General features: G+C 34.6%; 1 protein-coding gene across 8 annotated transcripts in view; it reads right to left on the bottom strand.

Moving 5' to 3' along the window:
• The window catches only part of CSNK1G3 (casein kinase 1 gamma 3), a 127,892-nt gene that overhangs the window by 33,331 nt on the left and 76,852 nt on the right, over positions 1–17,709 (bottom strand). For all 8 annotated transcript variants that reach the window (XM_061189547.1, XM_061189550.1, XM_061189552.1 and 5 more), the window contains exons 5-6: positions 16,787–16,935; positions 15,019–15,253 (exon numbers count right to left, since the gene is read on the bottom strand). In XM_061189547.1, coding sequence (XP_061045530.1) covers positions 15,019–15,253; positions 16,787–16,935 — 384 coding nt within the window. The remainder of the gene's footprint in view (positions 1–15,018; positions 15,254–16,786; positions 16,936–17,709) is intronic.

Below are 17,709 nucleotides of genomic sequence, written 5' to 3'. Positions count from 1 at the left end.
GAGAGCAGATATCTCTTTGGCTCAATAGCCTCAGGGCCTAGTGTAACGGCTGCCACAGAGCAGGCACTCAACGCATACTACTTAAATATACAAATGACTATTTAAAACATATAAAACTAGATTAGAATATATCTCTTTTCTATAAGCATAGGGAAATATCTAGAAAAATATGCATCAAATCATTAGTAATTAGGGGTATGAGACTGGAGGACTAGACAGGACATTTCAATAGCTCATTTCATATACTCAAAAATGTGATATAATGGGAATTTTTCTTATATTTCATATTTTAACAATGTAAGCATATGCTATTAAAAATAGCAAACTTTCAAAATAAGTAATATAAAGTTCTTCTAAAAGCCATTAATGAAAGCAGGATGTGAAAAACATGAAAAAAATCAGTAATGCCTTTTATAACTAAAATTTCACTTTATTAGGTCCTAGGAGTCTTAAGAATGAAAAGTCATGGAAAGAAAAAAAATTATTTTTGAAGTCCCGCTGAGAATCAGAATCACCTCTGAAACTCTTAAGAACCTCAAATGAGCAGGCCTAATGCTGAACATTGATTCTTTGGGTATGACATAGGGTAGAAGAATGTACACTTTAAAAAGCTTAGCAGATGATTCTGAAATACAACCACATTTGATAATCACTAAACAAGAAACTTCTTTTACTTTAGTATAATTTTACATATAATAAAATACACTTATTAAAGGGTACAGTTTGATAAATTTTGACAATACACACAACTAAGTACTGCCACAATCAAGAATTATTTCCAACACTCCAAAAGATTCCCTTTTACCCCTTGCCTGTTATTCTCCCCCTCCCCTGGTCTCAACCACTCACCTGTTTTCTGTCACCCTATAGTAAATTTGATTTTTTACAGAGTTTCACATGAATAGGATCATACAGTATGGACCCTAGTGTCCAGATTCTTTTGCTTCATTCCTGTTGTTGTATGCATTAGTGCCTCATTACTTTTAACTGCCACAATTATTTATCCATTCGCTTATTGATGGACCTTTGAGTAACTTCCAGTTTTGACTTAATGTGAATAAGGCTGTTAGGAACGTTCTTGTACAAGTCTTTGTGTGGACATATGTTTTCATTTCTCTGGGTAAATATCCAGGAGTGGGATTACTGTGTCATATGGAAAGTGTAGGTTTAACTTTATAAGAAACTTCTAGGGACTTCCCTGGTGGCACAGTGGTTAGGAATCTGCCTGCCAATGCAGGGGACACGGGTTTGAGCCCTGGTCCGGGAAGATCCCACATGCTGCGGAGCAGCAGCTAAGCCCCTGCACCACAACTACTGAGCCTGCGCTCTAGAGCCCGCGAGCCACAACTACTGAGCCCACATGCCACAACTACTGAAGCCCATGCGCCTAGAGCCCGTGCTCTGCGACAAGAGAAGCCAAGCAATAAGAAGCCCGCACACCGCAATGAAGAGTAGCCCCCGCTCGCCACAACTACAGAAAACCCATGCACAGCAACAAAGACCCAATGCAGCCAAAAATAAATAAATAAATTTATTTTTTAAAAAAAGAAAGAAAAGAAACTTCTATACTGTTTTCCAAAGGGGTTGTGCCATTTTATATTTCCACCAGCAATACATGAGACTTCCAGTTGCTCCAGAGCCTGTCAAACATTTAGTATGGTCACTCTTTCAAATTTAGCCATGCTAATGGCCATGAAGTGTTAGCTCACTGTGATTTGATTTGAATTTCACTGGTGACCTTTTTTGAATGTTGTTTCATGTGTGTTACTGGTCATTCATATATCTTTTTGTCACATGTCCGAACATTTTACCCATTTTTTAAAAATTGTACTATTTGTCTTATAATAAATCTGTTAAGAGCTGTTTGTATATTTTGGATATAAGTCATTTTAAGATATAAGTTTTGCAAATACCTTCTCTCACACTGTAGCTTGTTTTTTTCATTTTCTTAACAGTATCTTTCAAAGAACAGAAGTTTACACTTAGATGAAACCCATTTATTGGGTTTTTCCATTGTTGTTTTATTGTTTATGCTTTTTTATGTCTTAACTAGAAAATCTTTTGACTACCCTCAGGTCACAAATATTTTCTATTTTTCCTTCAAGAAATCCTATAGTTTTGGTTCTAACATTTAAATCTATGAATCATTTGAAGTATTTTTTTTTGTTTGCTTTTGTTGTGGGGTAAGGGTTTAGATTCCTTTTTTTCCATATTGATGCCTAGTTTTCTCACACAGTTTCTTGACAAGGCTATCTTTTCCCCTTGAATAACTTTTGCACCATCCTCAAAAATCAATTGAGCATCTATGTATGGGTCTATTTCAAGACTGTATTATGATTCACTTATCTATGTTGATGCTAAGACCATCCAAAATAAGTAGAAGGAGAAAATAATGACAAATCAGAAAACCAATAATGAGAAAATGGACAACCAGTAGAAAAAATTTTGAAATCAAATGCTGGTTATTTGAAAAGTTCAATAAAATTAATCCTCTCATTAAGATACAGGAAAGAAAACACAAATTACTAATATCAGGGGCAACAAGGGGACATCAGGACAGAGCCTACAGACATTAAAAGGATGATAAAGGAATATTACAAACTAACATTATGCCAATACATTCAACAACTTAGATGAAATGGACAAATATCCTGAAAGCTATAAATTACCAAAACTGCCTCAAGAAGAAAATGTGAATAGCTCTATACCAATTAAACAAAATTTAATTTCTAATTTCTGATATCCCCAAAATATAACCCTAAGCCCAGATGCCATCACTGGTGAATTCTATTAAACATTTAAGGAACAATACTATTTCTACACAAACTCTTTCAGGAAATAGAAGAGAAGGAAACCCTTCCCAAGTTAATTCATTACACCGTTACCAAAGCCAGACAAAGGCATTATAAGCAAAGAAAACTACAGGAAATATCTCTCATCAACACAGATGCAAAACACTTAAAAAGACAGTACACCATGACTCAGTGGGGTTCATCCTATGACTTTAAGGTTGGTTTAACTTTCAAAAAGCAATCGATGTAATTCTCCATAATTAAAGAAGAAAAGATATAAATCATAAGATCATCTCAAAAAACATAGAAAAAGTACTTGAGAAAATCTAACATGCATTTATGATAAAAACTCTCATCAAATGAGGAAAAGAAGGAAACTTCTTCATTCTGACAAAGGCCTTCTATGAAAACCCTACAACCGATATAATTCTTACATGAGGAAAAGCACCCCTAAGAACAGAAACAAAGCAAGGGTGTTCACTCTCACATTTTCTATTCAATGTTGTACTGGAAGTTCTTGTCAGTACAAAAAAAGCAAGAAAAAAAATTAAAAGATATTCAGATTGTAAATGAAGAAATGAACCTACCCTTCTTTGCAGACAACATGATCTTTTATGTAAAAAAATCCTAAAAAAAAAAAATCTATTAGAGCTAGTAAATGAGTTTTAGCAAGAATATAGGATACAAGGTCAACATATAAAAATTAATTGTATTTCTGTACTAGCAATGAACAATTGGAAAATGAATTTGAACAGCAATAAAATTTACAACAGCATCAAAAAACATGAAACGTGGGGAAAGATTTATCAATCACAAGCAAGATCTGTACATTATAGCATATGGTTTTAAAGCTGAATGCTAAGTGATATATAAATATAGTGAGCCCACCATATCTATGGGTTTTGCATCTGTGGATTCAACCAACCACAGATTGAAAATATCCATGAAAAAATAATTCCAGAAAGTTCCAAAACGCAAAACTTGAACTTGCCATGCGCTGGCAGCTATTTACAAAGCGTTTACATTGTATTAGTTATTATAAATAATCGAGAGATGATTTAAAGTATATGGGAGAATGTGTGTAGGTTATATGCAAATACTATGCGATTTTATATTAAGGGATCGAGCACCCCCGGATTTTGGTATCCTCAGGGGGTCCTTGAACCAATTCGTGGATACCGAGGGACAAGTGTACTGAGCCCTACAGTAGGATTCTTTATTAAGGAAAAGAATTCACCATAAAGGCAATTCTTTGAATTCAATCCAAGGGGGGGCTTTAGTTACCACAGTGACAATAAGCCATGATCAGAAGGTGATCTTACCTACATGCTTGTCTCAGAGAACAGTATTAGTCTCATAACCTACACAGTACGTAAAAATTCAAGCCACAACTATAAGCTAGTAAAATAAATGTACTACTGAAACTCAGTCTGCTAATGCTCCTTACTCTCATAATTCCTTTCCTTGTATTCTATCACCAACTGACAAATTTGGAAGTAAATTTTGCCAAGAAATAGAAGTCATGAGGAAGGCTCTCTCTTTGAAACACAGTAACTAAAGAATACATCCTTCTGGTTTTTAACAGTTGTGTTAGATGAAAAACATTCTCCCAAAGGTAATTTGGCCCTTATTAAACCCTGTTCACATTTTTAAAGCACTTAACTACAAAGGCCTGTTTGAAAATGGATGTTTTTCCCAAAGGCAAAAATCCTTATCATAGGAACCCTTGCTTTAAGCAACTAAAACATTAAAAAGTGACAATTTTCTTTACAACAGGTACCATTAAAGATTATTTTAAATAGGTTCTCCAATAAATTTTAAAGTTATGTAAAGAGTCAATTAAAATTTTGCTCCTCAGGAATATATGTATCACATAAAATATACAACCAACACATATTAATAGCCTAGTATGTGTCAGTGCTTCATACAGATGATCTTTTAAAACTGTAGCTATTCCATGACTTCAGACTATACTACAAAGCTACAGTAATCAAGACAGTATGGTACTGGCACAAAAACAGAAACATAGATCAATGGAACAAGATAGAAAGCCCAGAGATAAACCCACGCACATATGGTCACCTTATTTTTGATAAAGGAGGCAAGGATATACAATGGAGAAAAGACAGCCTCTTCAATAAGTGGTGCTGGGGAAACTGGACAGCTACATGTAAAAGAATGAAATTAGAACACTCCCTAACACCATACACAAAAATAAACTCAAAATGGATTAAAGACCTAAATGTAAGGCCAGACACTATCAAACTCTTAGAGGAAAACATAGGCAGAACACTCTATAACATAAATCACAGCAAGATCCTTTTTGACCCACCTCTTAGAGAAATGGAAATAAAAACAAAAATAAACGTATGGGACCTAATGAAACTTAAAAGCTTTTGCACAGCAAAGGAAACCATAAACAAGATGAAAAGACAACCCTCAGAATGGGAGAAAATATTTGCAAATGAAGCAACTGACAAAGGATTAATCTCCAAAATTTACAAGCAGCTCATGCAGCTCAATATCAAAAAAACAAACAACCCAATCCAAAAATAGGCAGAAGACCTAAATAGACATTTCTCCAAAGAAGATATACAGATTGCCAACAAACACATGAAAGGATGCTCAACATCATTAATCATTAGAGAAATGCAAATCAAAACTACAATGAGATATCACCTCACACCAGTCAGAATGGCCGTCATCAAAAAATCTACAAACAATAAATGCTGGAGAGGGTGTGGAGAAAAGGGAACCCTCTTGCACTGTTGGTGGGAATGTAAATTGATACAGCCACTACAGAGAACAATATGGAGGTTCCTTAAAAAACTAAAAATAGAACTACCATACGACCCAGCAATCCCACTACTGGACATATACCCTGAGAAAACCATAATTCAAAAAGAGTCATGTACCACAATGTTCACTGCAGCTCTATTTACAATAGCCAGAACATGGAAGCAACCTAAGTGTCCATCAACAGATGAATGGATAAAGAAGATGTGGCACATATATATGATGGAATATTACTCAGCCATAAAAAGGAACGAAACTGAGTTATTTGTAGTGAGGTGGATGGACCTAGAGACTGTCATACAGAGTGAAGTTAAGTCAGAAAGAGAAAAACAAATACCGTATGCTAACACATATATATGGAATCTAAAACAAAAAAGAAAAAAAAAATGGTCAGAAGAACCTAGGGGCAAGACGGGAATAAAGATGCAGACCTACTAGAGAATGGACTTGAGGATACGGGGAGGGGGAAGGGTAAGCTGGGACAAAGTGAGAGAGTGGCATGGACATATATACACTACCAAACGTACAACAGATAGCTAGTGGGAAGCAGCCGCATAGCACAGGGAGATCAGCTCGGTGCTTTGTGACCACCTAGAGGGGTGGGATAGGGACGGTGGGAGTGAGATGCAAGAGGGAGGGGATATGAGGATATATGTATATGTATAGCTGATTCATTTTGTTATAAAGCAGAAACTAACACACCATTGTAAAAAAAATAATAATAATTAAAAAATTTTTTTAAAAAAGATGGAGCTCCAGTCATCTGAAGGCTTGACTGGGGCTAAGGATCAAAAAAAAAAAAAACACTGTAGCTATACTCAAAGTGTCAGTAATAACCCAATAAAGAAACTAAGGCTCAGAATGGTTGTGACTAACTCAAAACTATGCAGGATTTCAGACCACATATCTGGAATTTTTTTCATTTCAGAAAACAAGGTAGAACCAATCAAGTAATCAAATGTTTATTACAAACCTCTGCAATCCTTTTCTATTTAAAAATTCTACTCTTGCCTCTCAACATTATTTTTCTTTTTTTTTTTTTTATAAATTTATTTATTTATTTATTTATTTATTTTTGGCTGTGTTGGTTCTTCGTTTCTGTGCAAGGGCTTTCTCCAGTTGTGGCGAGTGGGGGCCACTCTTCATTGCGGTGCGCGGGCCTCTCACTGTCGCGGCCTCTCGTTGCAGAGCACAGGCTCCAGACGCACAGGCTCAGTAGTTGTGGCGCACGGGCTTAGTTGCTCCGCGGCATGTGGGATCCTCCCGGACCAGGGCTCGAACCCGTGTCCCCTGCATCGGCAGGCAGACTCTCAACCAGTGAGCCACCAGGGAAGCCCTATTTTTCTCTTTTTAAAACTGATTTTATACCTCATTTACCTAGCACTGTTTCCATTTCAACTGAATTTCTATTCCATTTTCAACAACAGAAAAATACTGTTTTAAATGAGCTAAAATTTACCTCTCCGCCCCCCAAAAAATCAAAAGCCTCACTTAAAAGTAGGAAATTTAAATTTACTACTGCATTTCCCTGCAAAAATAAAAAATGAGGCCAAAAGACATGTTAGTTAACTAAATACAGGCATGACAAGAGAGTTGAACAACAAAAATTCTCACTGAAGAAGGTTTAAATCATTATTTATATGTAACCAAAACAATAAAAACAAAAATTACTATAAGCAAATAGAAGTTTCACTTTATACTTCCTTCTAAAATGTTAAAAAGTACATTTCCTTGGCACCTCACAAAAGAAAAAAAAAACAATTTTTCCACAAGATTCACTGAGCTCATTTACATCTTTCAAAATGACATAATTTGAGTTTTTTATAAGTGAGAACACAAACCCAAAAGAAAAAAGCACTATTATGGAAGACAATTCGCAGCAATAACCCAATAATCCAGATACCAATCTAGCAATATCAACAACTCAGAAAGAAAAAATACATTTCTGAGCAATGCAACTCAGAACATGCATTCATCTGATTCCTCAAGAAGTCCTCTTGAAATCTAATTCTCTTAATTTAGATATAATTCCGGTAAGTTTGTCTATCAGGTCAGAAGAAGCAAATCAAAAGATAAGAAAGTGCTGCCAGCAGTGATAACAAAAAGTAAGCAAAAATACAGTTGAATGGAAAAAAATCTGTTAAAAAATACACTACTTCAAGACTTACTGTAAAGCTACAGCACTCAAGATAGTATGGTATTGGCTAAGGAACAGACAAATAGATCAATGAACAGAATAGAGAGCCCAGAAATAGACCCACATAAATATAGTCAGCTGATCTCTGACAAAGAAGCAAAGGCAATACAAAGGGAGCAAAGATAAGTCTTTTTAACAAATGATGCTAAAACAACTGAACATCCACATGTAAAAAAGTGAATCTAGACACAGAACTTACACCATTCACCGTTCAAAAATTAACCAAAATGGATAAGACACCTGAACGTAAAACACAAAATTACAAAGTTCCTAGAAGATAACATAGGAGAAAATCTAGATGATCCTGGGTTTGGCAATGACTTTTTAGATATAATACCATAAGCACAATACATGAAAGAAATAATTGATGAGTTGGACTTCATTAAAACTTCCACTCTGCAAGACACCATCGAGAGAAAAAAAGATAAGCCACAGGCTGGGAGAATATATTTGCAAAAGACACATCTCATAAAAAACTGTTATCCAAAATAGACAAAGAACTCTTAAATTTCAACAATAAGAAAACAAACAAATTGATTAAAATGGGCCAAAGACCTTAGTAGACACCTCACCAAAGAAGATATGCAGATGACAAATAAGCATGTGAAAAGATGCTCCATATCATATGTCATCAGGAAATTCAAATTAAAACAAGGTAACAGTACACACCTATTAGAATGGTATAAATCCAGAACACTAACAATACCAAATGTTGGTGAGAATGTTGAACAAGAATTCTCATTCATTGGTAGTGGGAATGCAAAATGGTATAGCATTTTGGAAGACAATTTGGGGGCTTCTTACAAAACTAAACACACTCATACCACATGATCCAGCAACAGAGCTCCTTGGTATTTACACAAAGGAGTTGAAAACTTATGTTTATACAAAAACTACACAAGGTTGTTTATAGCAGCTTTAGTCATAATTGCCAAAACTTGGAAGCAATGAAGAGGTCCTTCAGTAGGTGAATGGATAAATAATCTGTGTCATCTCCAGACAATGGAATATTACTCAGCACTAAAAGAAATGAGCTATCAAGCAATTAAAAAACATGGAGGAAACTTAACTGCATATTACTAAGTGAAAGAAGCCAATCTGAAAAGGCTACATACTGTATGATTCCAACTATATGGCATCTGGAAAAGGCAGAACTATGGAGACAGGAAAAAGACCAGTGGTTGTCAGGGGCTGGAGAGAGGGAGGGATTAGGTAAAGCATAGAGGACGCTTAGAAAGTGAAACTACTCTGCAGGACACTATAATGGTAAATACATGTCATTATAAATTTGTCCAAACCCAGATAATACACAACACCAAGAGTGAACCTTAAACTATGGACTCTAGGCAATAATGATGTGTCAGTGTAGGTTCATCAATTATAACAAATGTACCACTCTGGCGTGATAGTATGATAGTGAGCACGTGTGGGGACAGGGGTAAAAGAGAAACCTCTGTACCTTCTGCCTAATTTTGCTGTGAATTTAAAACAGCTCTAAAAATAATGTTATTTTTAAAAATACACTACTATTCAAATGCATTTTCTCTAAACTTTTTAAAATATACATACTAACACTCTCCAAATGACCTTGAAGGTATCACTATATAATAGTAATCATACAAAAATTATAACACTGAAATACCAAGAAAACATCAATTAGGTTTATCATACTTTATTTCAAAAAGCAAGGAATTGTGTAATACATTTTTAAACTGTTAAAATGTAATCATAAAATGTAAATACATGTTTTTAAACTGTTAAAAAGCTGTTTGGGAGGCTTAAAGAGTAGGCCTCAGGATTGGAGCAATTAGCTGGAAATTATATGAAACACATCACAGAATGATAGCACAGAAAGAAGGCATTTTTGTAACACCATAATTCTGTGATTACTTCTCTCCCACTCTGAAAGTTTACCACTTAGGGGCTTGAAATATCATTTTTCTATGGAACACAGATTTTTCTTAACACTTACAAAGCAACTGGCAACTTATTCCTCAAATCCTAGTCTTTTTATTCATGAATACTCAATAATATTTAAAAATAAAAGACCATTTTATTTCAAGACACTAAAGAGAAATACATTTCTCTTATTTACTTAATTTCAAATCACTTCAATTAAGACATAAAAGAAAAAGAAGTAATCCAAAGGAAGATTATAAAATGAGGCTGAAAGCACTTGACAAAAAAAAAAAGCCTTTAAAAAGATATTAAAAAGAAGATACTTGATGAGACACAATTAAAAATAACAATTCAACCTGACAGTACTAAAGAATGCTTCCATTAAAGCAGACCAAGGAAATCCACATCTGTCACATGCAGCTTTATTGAGATTTCATCTTGATCAGTGACTTCAGGAGGTATATGAAAGGTGTACAAATGAATCACTACATCTGCCTTCTGAACAGAAATCACCTAATTAAGATCAATAGACACACACCACAGGAATAAAGATGCTAAATTCTACAATGTGATTTTACACTATTCCTCCATATTATTATGTTAAGGGACAACTCTTTCCTTTTCGAATCTGATACAGTGTCCATCTCCACAAAGGAAAAATACATATAAACCTGCACAAATGTTCCTCTGACCAAATTCTCTATTTTGAAAAGTTCATGTGAGTAGGAAGTCCTTGAATGCACAAAGAGTGAATGAATGAATAAGAAGGCTTTAAAAGTAACAACCAAAGTTCAGGTGAAGCAGGAAAGGAAGAAATTATATATACACAAATTAAAATCAGCACTAAAAGGTCACGTTTTCACTGTTCTTTTTTCTTAATCTCTTCCTGATTCCTCACAAAGCCAAGTGCTCTAAGCTCAAAACACCACTAAATATTCCATGTTCACAGCCATCTCAAACTTACAGAATACTTTAACTCTTTAGCACTCACACTGTACATTAGTTTACTCTTAATTTTAGAAAAAGAGAAATCACGTAATCTGTCAAATAAATTTTCTATTTTTACCCATCTACTCCCAAGTTCTACATCAAAACTGAGAAGCAGGGCTTTTACAAATGAGAGAAAGTAAGGATTAAAGCTTTTGTTCTTTGCAGTACTTGCCAAAGAAATAATTTTTTGTTTTCTTCCTGAAAGAAGAGTAAAAAGAGATTATTACAATAGTTAAATGCCATTTCCCAAGCTCTGAAGGCTTTTCCTAACAAGGACAAACATATCAGACTTATTTTGCCCTTTCTACAAATAGAATGCTGTTACATTTACCATTGTTCAGATAAAGAACACCAGGCCAGAAGGAAGTCGTGACTTCATGGCTCACAATAAAATGGTGGTGAACCTTTGTTAGTTGTTATAAAAGTCTTAACAACTACCATGAAATGAAAATTTCTCACAGACACTGTTCATATAAACACAGATGTGCCTGGTTTTAACAGAAGAGACAATCCTGAAAGTTGTATATCTACCCAATCATATTTTAAATCTATCAGGAAAGTTTGCTATTGAAACGCACTTGTCCAAATGCCACCTGAAATGTAAATACTACTGACTTTTCTTAAAGAAAGGCCAACCTACATTTTCAGGTATTTCAAACACCTGAAAAAATACCATGCGCCTACTATCAGGAAAGCCATCAGGGGAAGATGCCAAGTGCTATTTAGTTCTGATTGAGACGCAGAAGCAGGGAAACACAGTGGGCAGCAGATAGGTCTGGGGAGAATGGTTAGAGAAGAAGCTAAGACTAGGAGTTAGAGGTTGGATTAGATGACTTCTAAGGTTCTGGACAAATTGTGATTGTACTGTAAGGTACATCTGAGCAGTGACAGTGGATAAGTACTGATCAGTTTACATTCCTGTCTATTCTCCCTTGTAAGTGAGATGTTAGATATAGAATCTAAAAGCAGAAAATTAAGTTATTAGACTTCCTGTGATATAAAAACCGACCATGGCTTAAGACTTAGGAATAACCTATTGTAAACACAACCTAGAACTGATTTTTTTAGAAACACACGAAAGTAATTTGATGGGAAAGAATATGATATCATAAAAAGAATATCTCAATCCCTATCTCACACCATACAAAAAAATGAATTCTAGATGGCAGAAGAAAACACAAAATGTTCTCATTACAAGGGGTAAAGATTTCTTAGGATTTAAAAAGTAGTAATCATAAAAGAAAAATTTGATAAATTAGACTTCATAAATATTTACAACTTTTGCTCATCAATTGTCAACACTAGGAAAATGACTAGACAAGCCACAGACTAGAAGACAATGTCCACAGAGCATGTATTTGCCAAAGGACTTATATCCAGAATATATAAAGAATTCCTACAAATCAACAATAAAACGATGTGCACAACACAGAAGAAGACAGACAAGTGGTCAATAAGCACATGAAAAGTGCTCACAATCATTAGTCACAGTAAAATACAATACCACTACACAAATTCACCAGAATGGCTAGAATGAAAAAGACTGACAACACCAAATGTTGTCAAGAATGTGAAACAAACAGAACTCTCATTCACTGCTGGTAGAAACAGAAAATGGTATGAATGTTTTGGCGAACTGATTGACAGGTTCCTATAAAGTTAATACCTACAATATGACCCAACAATTTCAATCTTAGGTATTTACCCAAAAGAACTGAAAACATACGTGTGCTGGAAGATTTGCAAGGACGCCATAGCAGTTTTATTCATAATAGCAAAATACTGTTAATAATCAAAATGCTCATCAATGTTAGGATGGATAAACAATTTGTGGTATATTCATATTTATGTAATGGAATACTACTCTGTTGCATAGGAACAAACCCTAATCAACTTAGATGAATCTCATACATATTAGACTGAACAAAAGAAGTCATATGATTTCATTTATAAGAATTAGAGTCAGCAAAGCTAACCTATGGTGATAGAAATCAGATCAACAGTTGCTTTTGTAGACTGACTGAGGAACAGCAAGAGGGAAGTTTAAGGAGTGATGACCAGTGTTCTAAATCTTGGTAGACTTGTGGGTTATATAGGTGTATACATTTATTAATACTCATAAGTTATACACTCAAACGTTGTGTACTTTACTCAATATATATTTTACTTGAGTCAATTTTATTTCTTTATTTCTTTATATTTTTGGCTGTGTTGGGTCTTCATTGCTGTACGCAGGCTTTCTCTAGTTGCGGCAAGCGAGGGCTACTCTTCATTGCGGTGCACGGGCTCTAGGTGCGTGGGCTTCAGTAGTTGTGGCACGCAGGCTCAGTAGTTGTGGCTTGTGGGCTCTAGAGAGCAGGCTCAGTAGCTGTGGCGCACGGGCTTAGTTGCTCCGCGGCATGTGGGATCTTCCCAGACCAGGGCTCGAACCTCTGTCCCCTGCATTGGCAGGCGGATTCCTAACCACTGTAACACCAGGGAAGTCCTACCTGAGTCAATTTTAAAAAGGACTCTTCAATAAAATAAGAATTACAAACATCGCAATTCTAGTAAGCTTGCATTAACACAGTGTTATCAGTTACCAATTCTGAAACTACATTCTGAGTACCCTAGGCTTCTAAAAATGAGTAAATATACTAGAGTAGTGGTAGCCAGATTTCTCAATGTTGGCAAAGGAAGATATAAATATAGAAAAGGGAAGGGAATTACAAATATGAAAAGGAGGGGATCCTATTTTGTGCTGTTAGACTGAAATTAGAAGTGTCAGTATAAACTCATAGTTTTTAATAGATAAATATTAACATATGCATATAAGTGCATACACATGTGTAGGCATATTTGTACGTGTACATAAATGTGTGTTGTATATACACACAAATGAGTATATATGTGTATATTCACACACACAGACATATACACATTTCCTAGTTCTGCTACAGAAAGGCCTTAGAAACAATAACATACTAAGAGCAATAAATACACCTAGTGTTCCAAAATCTTGGTTTCTACATACCATTATCCAATAAAAGGAACCAGGGCTTCTTAGAAAAATGTTGTATTTGGGCTAGAGCCAAGAAACTATAAGATGAGCCTAGAACAACTTGTTGCACAAGAAAAGAGAGAAGTTTTCAAAGAATCATGAGAACATGCCAAAGGAACAGCCGAACCAGCTTGACGGAGCAACCAGTAGCCAAATCTGGGACAATCTGAGCATCAAAATAAATAATGATAGTAATGGACTATAATACATCCAATTAAGAATCCATGAGTCCATGAGTCCATACTGATGTAAGTTAATAAATAAGGGAAAGCTTTTGCCTACACTAGAATGAAACTAGTAAATTCATAAGGAACGATGGAGTTAGAAAATCATCAACTGATATTAAATCTAGTGGGTAAAAATTTGATGAGAAACAACATATTTACATAATCTCAAAAACTGACTTAGAAAATATTTTCTAACTACAAAGGGAAAATAAGAAACTTTTAAGTGGAGAAACGTAGCAGTCACTACCCTAAGCAAGTGATCAAAGCTACTTGGAACCAAATGACATGTGCCTTCTGACATGATGCACTGAGAACACATCACTTCTATGATACTTGTGCTAAAACTGGATACCCAAATATAATCATTAAGAGATATCAGACAGCTTCAAACACAGGACATGCTACAAAACAACCCGTACTCTACAAAAATATTAAGTTCATGAACCATAAAGAAGGCAAGGAACTGTCCCAGATGAAAGGAAACTAAAGAGATAGGATGATTAGGTGAAATATGTGATCCTGGATTGGATCCTGGACCAGGAAAAAAAAAAGCTATTAAGAAACCCTGTGCAGTTGATATTTTACCCTTTTTACAAATAAGGAACCCTCTTAAAAAGTTGAATAATAGCTAGTACAAAGTAAACAGTACCTGTAAGATATGTATTCTCAGTATTCAATGTATTAGGCAGGTGGCTACCACCCTGGCCAGCTGTATCAAAGAGTTATAGTCTCAATCAAAAATCTTTACATACATTAAATTCAGTTAAAAGTACTCTATCATATTCTTTAATAGAAATAATCAAATGGATCACCCTAAGTGTATCAAAGTTGAACACTTCAAGTAAAATAAAAAAGATATAGTGAATATAAGGATATCTGTCATTCATTTATTTTAAAGCCACTTACTTTAAAAGACTTATTAAATGTAAATGAAAGTAAACTCTAGTTAGATGTGTAAAATAAAAATTATAATACAAGCGATTGTAACCTGCAAAAACTGAACCATAATAACAAATAAAAACCCACATTATTAGCGTACTGAGTTCAAACTTCCATACTTACAAAAGGTACACATACCTTTTCCTAAATGCGTGTTTATGCTCATATATCTAGCTGTTCCTGTAAGGCTCTTATGTTCTCTGTATGGTATGTGTTTCTTTGTCTCTGGATCAATATATTCCTTTGCCAAACCAAAATCTATAATATGAATAACTTGCTGGGTTTTGTTTCCTGGTCGTCCTATTAAGAAGTTCTCAGGCTTTACATCTCTGTATATCAAGTTCTTTGAATGGACATACTCCATGCGAGAAATCTTGATTCAAAAAAAAAAAAGATACATTTTATTTTAGGCTTTGACTAGCATAAAATAGTATGATAGAGGCAAGACAATTTTTACAATGAAAACAACATTAAGAAGAAAAAAATCAGAAATTGTTTCAACCCTTTAAAAGCAACATGATATCACTCTATAGTTTCTTAAATATATGTCCAATTAAGATTAAATATCTTTGTTTTTTACTATTTTGGTCACTTATAAAGGAAAGTGCTTGAATTTTATGAATTCCTTTCTTATCAGGAAGCCTGATTCAATCACCACTTTCAGATGATGCTACCTTATAGAATTAAAAAGCTTTACTAGTACAAAATCTTGAACTCAAAAATATAAACAGATATATTCACAAAGTTGCAATTTATTCTTCCTTATCAGTTCAATAATGGAGAAAGTTTTACAATTACACTAAAGAAACTTAGAGTCTAAACTGTTAAATAAAAAGAATTAACAGAGCACTTTGTTATCTTTTTTATAACTTGTTTACTTTTTTCCTTAGGTATTAAACATTTAAAAAGATCTTGAGACTAGAAAACTTTGGAATACAACTCTAATAATAATGTAATACATTTTTATTCATTGCTTTACACATTCTCAAATAATGTTAATTGTATAAACTGTCAGAAAATAGAACATTACAAAAAATAAAACTGCTTCATTTAATGATATTCATGGTTGACAATACAATGTAAGTGAACACAGTCACTAAAGCCATTTTAGTTTGTTAACAAATTTTGGATCATATAACATATACTATTCTATGACCTATACTTCTCATTAACAATATATTATGAGCATTTTCCAGGTCATGAAACATTCTTTTAATATACACTTTTTAGTGGCTGCATATTATTTTATGGCTATTAAAAATTTATCCAACTAACACTGTTATTTCTGTGCATTCGGGTTGTTTCCCACTTTATTATAGACGTCTTTGCACAAAAAGCTTTAAGTACATCTGAATACTTCCATTGGATAAATCTATAGAAGTAGAAGTAATGAGTCAACAGATAAAAACAATTTTAAGACTTCTGCAGCATACACTTATTGGCATTTATTTCAAAACTGTCTTAAAATTATCCTCTAAGTTATTTCTCCATAGGCTCCCTGAAATTTAAATGATTTATACGACTTTCTCATTAGTTTGTTTCTTCTTTTTCTAGGCCATTTTAATTTATTACCAAGATTAAAAACCCATGTTTCTGAGGGTTCTCTTCTCTAAGTATTCATTTTCGACATGAAAAGAGTGCTGGAAACAACTTAATTCTCAAACTGAGCATTCTGACCTTAAAGTAGTAAGATATTAATTTTTTCATACAAATAAAATACACCTGATTCAGTTACTCTAAGTTACAGTCATCCTAAAAGGACAATGATATGAAAAGCAGACATATTTTTATTAGGTCAAATGCTGTGGAAGATAATGTCACAAAACTTTAAACTTTCAGTGTAAATTAGTGACCAAACGAACCACACAATTGTTCAAACAGCTTCAAAACATCCTGCTTTACTTACCAGTTGGATAGCTATCATGAGAACCGTTTTAAGAGAAAATGTTCTGTCACACAAATCAAACAAATCTTCCAAACTAGGTCCCAGCAGTTCCAGCACCATAGCGTTGTATTTCCCACAAGGGCCAAAATAGTAAACTTGAGGTATACCATCTGGAGGAAAAGAATAACAATAAACAATTTTTTAATAATTTTGTAGCTTCAAGAACTGCAGCAGTATTTTTATTTTTTCCATACAAACAATAAACTTCTCCTGACCCAGTCTCCTCCCTCCCTATACCTTCTCCTTCATGTTCACAGAGTAGCCTGGTTACACTTCTACTGAACCTGCATTACTGAAGTACATTATAAACAGTGCTTCATTGTTGGTCTCCACCAACCTCACTATAGAAAGGAACTGTGCCCTTGAGCCTTGTATTTCCATGGCCTACAGAAATGCTTGGCACATAGGAAAGATCTTATTTTTATTGAACAAAGGAGTTACTGCACTCTTTCTTAACCCTGTGGTAGGCATAATGCTAAGTTCAACCCCCAAGACTGCCATCCTCTGGTGTACACAACCCATATAATCCTTTCCCCCCAAGTGTGGGCAAGATTCCCAGACTTCACTCTTGTCATTAGATTATGTTATATGGCAAAGGTAACAAAATTAAGATCCCTGTTAGTGGAGGTTAAATTAATCAAAAGGGAGATTATTCTGTTGGGCATGACTTAATCAGGTAAGATGTTTAAAAAGCAAGTCTAGAAGTCAGAGATAATCAAAGCAGCAGAGCAGTTCTCCTGTTGACCTTAAAGACACAAACTACTATGTTGTGGAAGAGGGCCACATGCCAGGGAATGGTGGGCAGGCCCTAGGAAGTGAGAGCCTCATCACACAGCCATGAGGAACTGAATTCTAGAAATAACCAGTGAGCTTGGAAAAGGACT

This window comes from Eubalaena glacialis, chromosome 4, assembly GCF_028564815.1.
Source record: "Eubalaena glacialis isolate mEubGla1 chromosome 4, mEubGla1.1.hap2.+ XY, whole genome shotgun sequence".
In the NCBI taxonomy this organism is placed as follows: domain Eukaryota; kingdom Metazoa; phylum Chordata; class Mammalia; order Artiodactyla; family Balaenidae; genus Eubalaena; species Eubalaena glacialis.
Note: the sequence above shows the minus strand (reverse complement) of the source record. Positions and strands in the feature narration are given on the sequence as shown.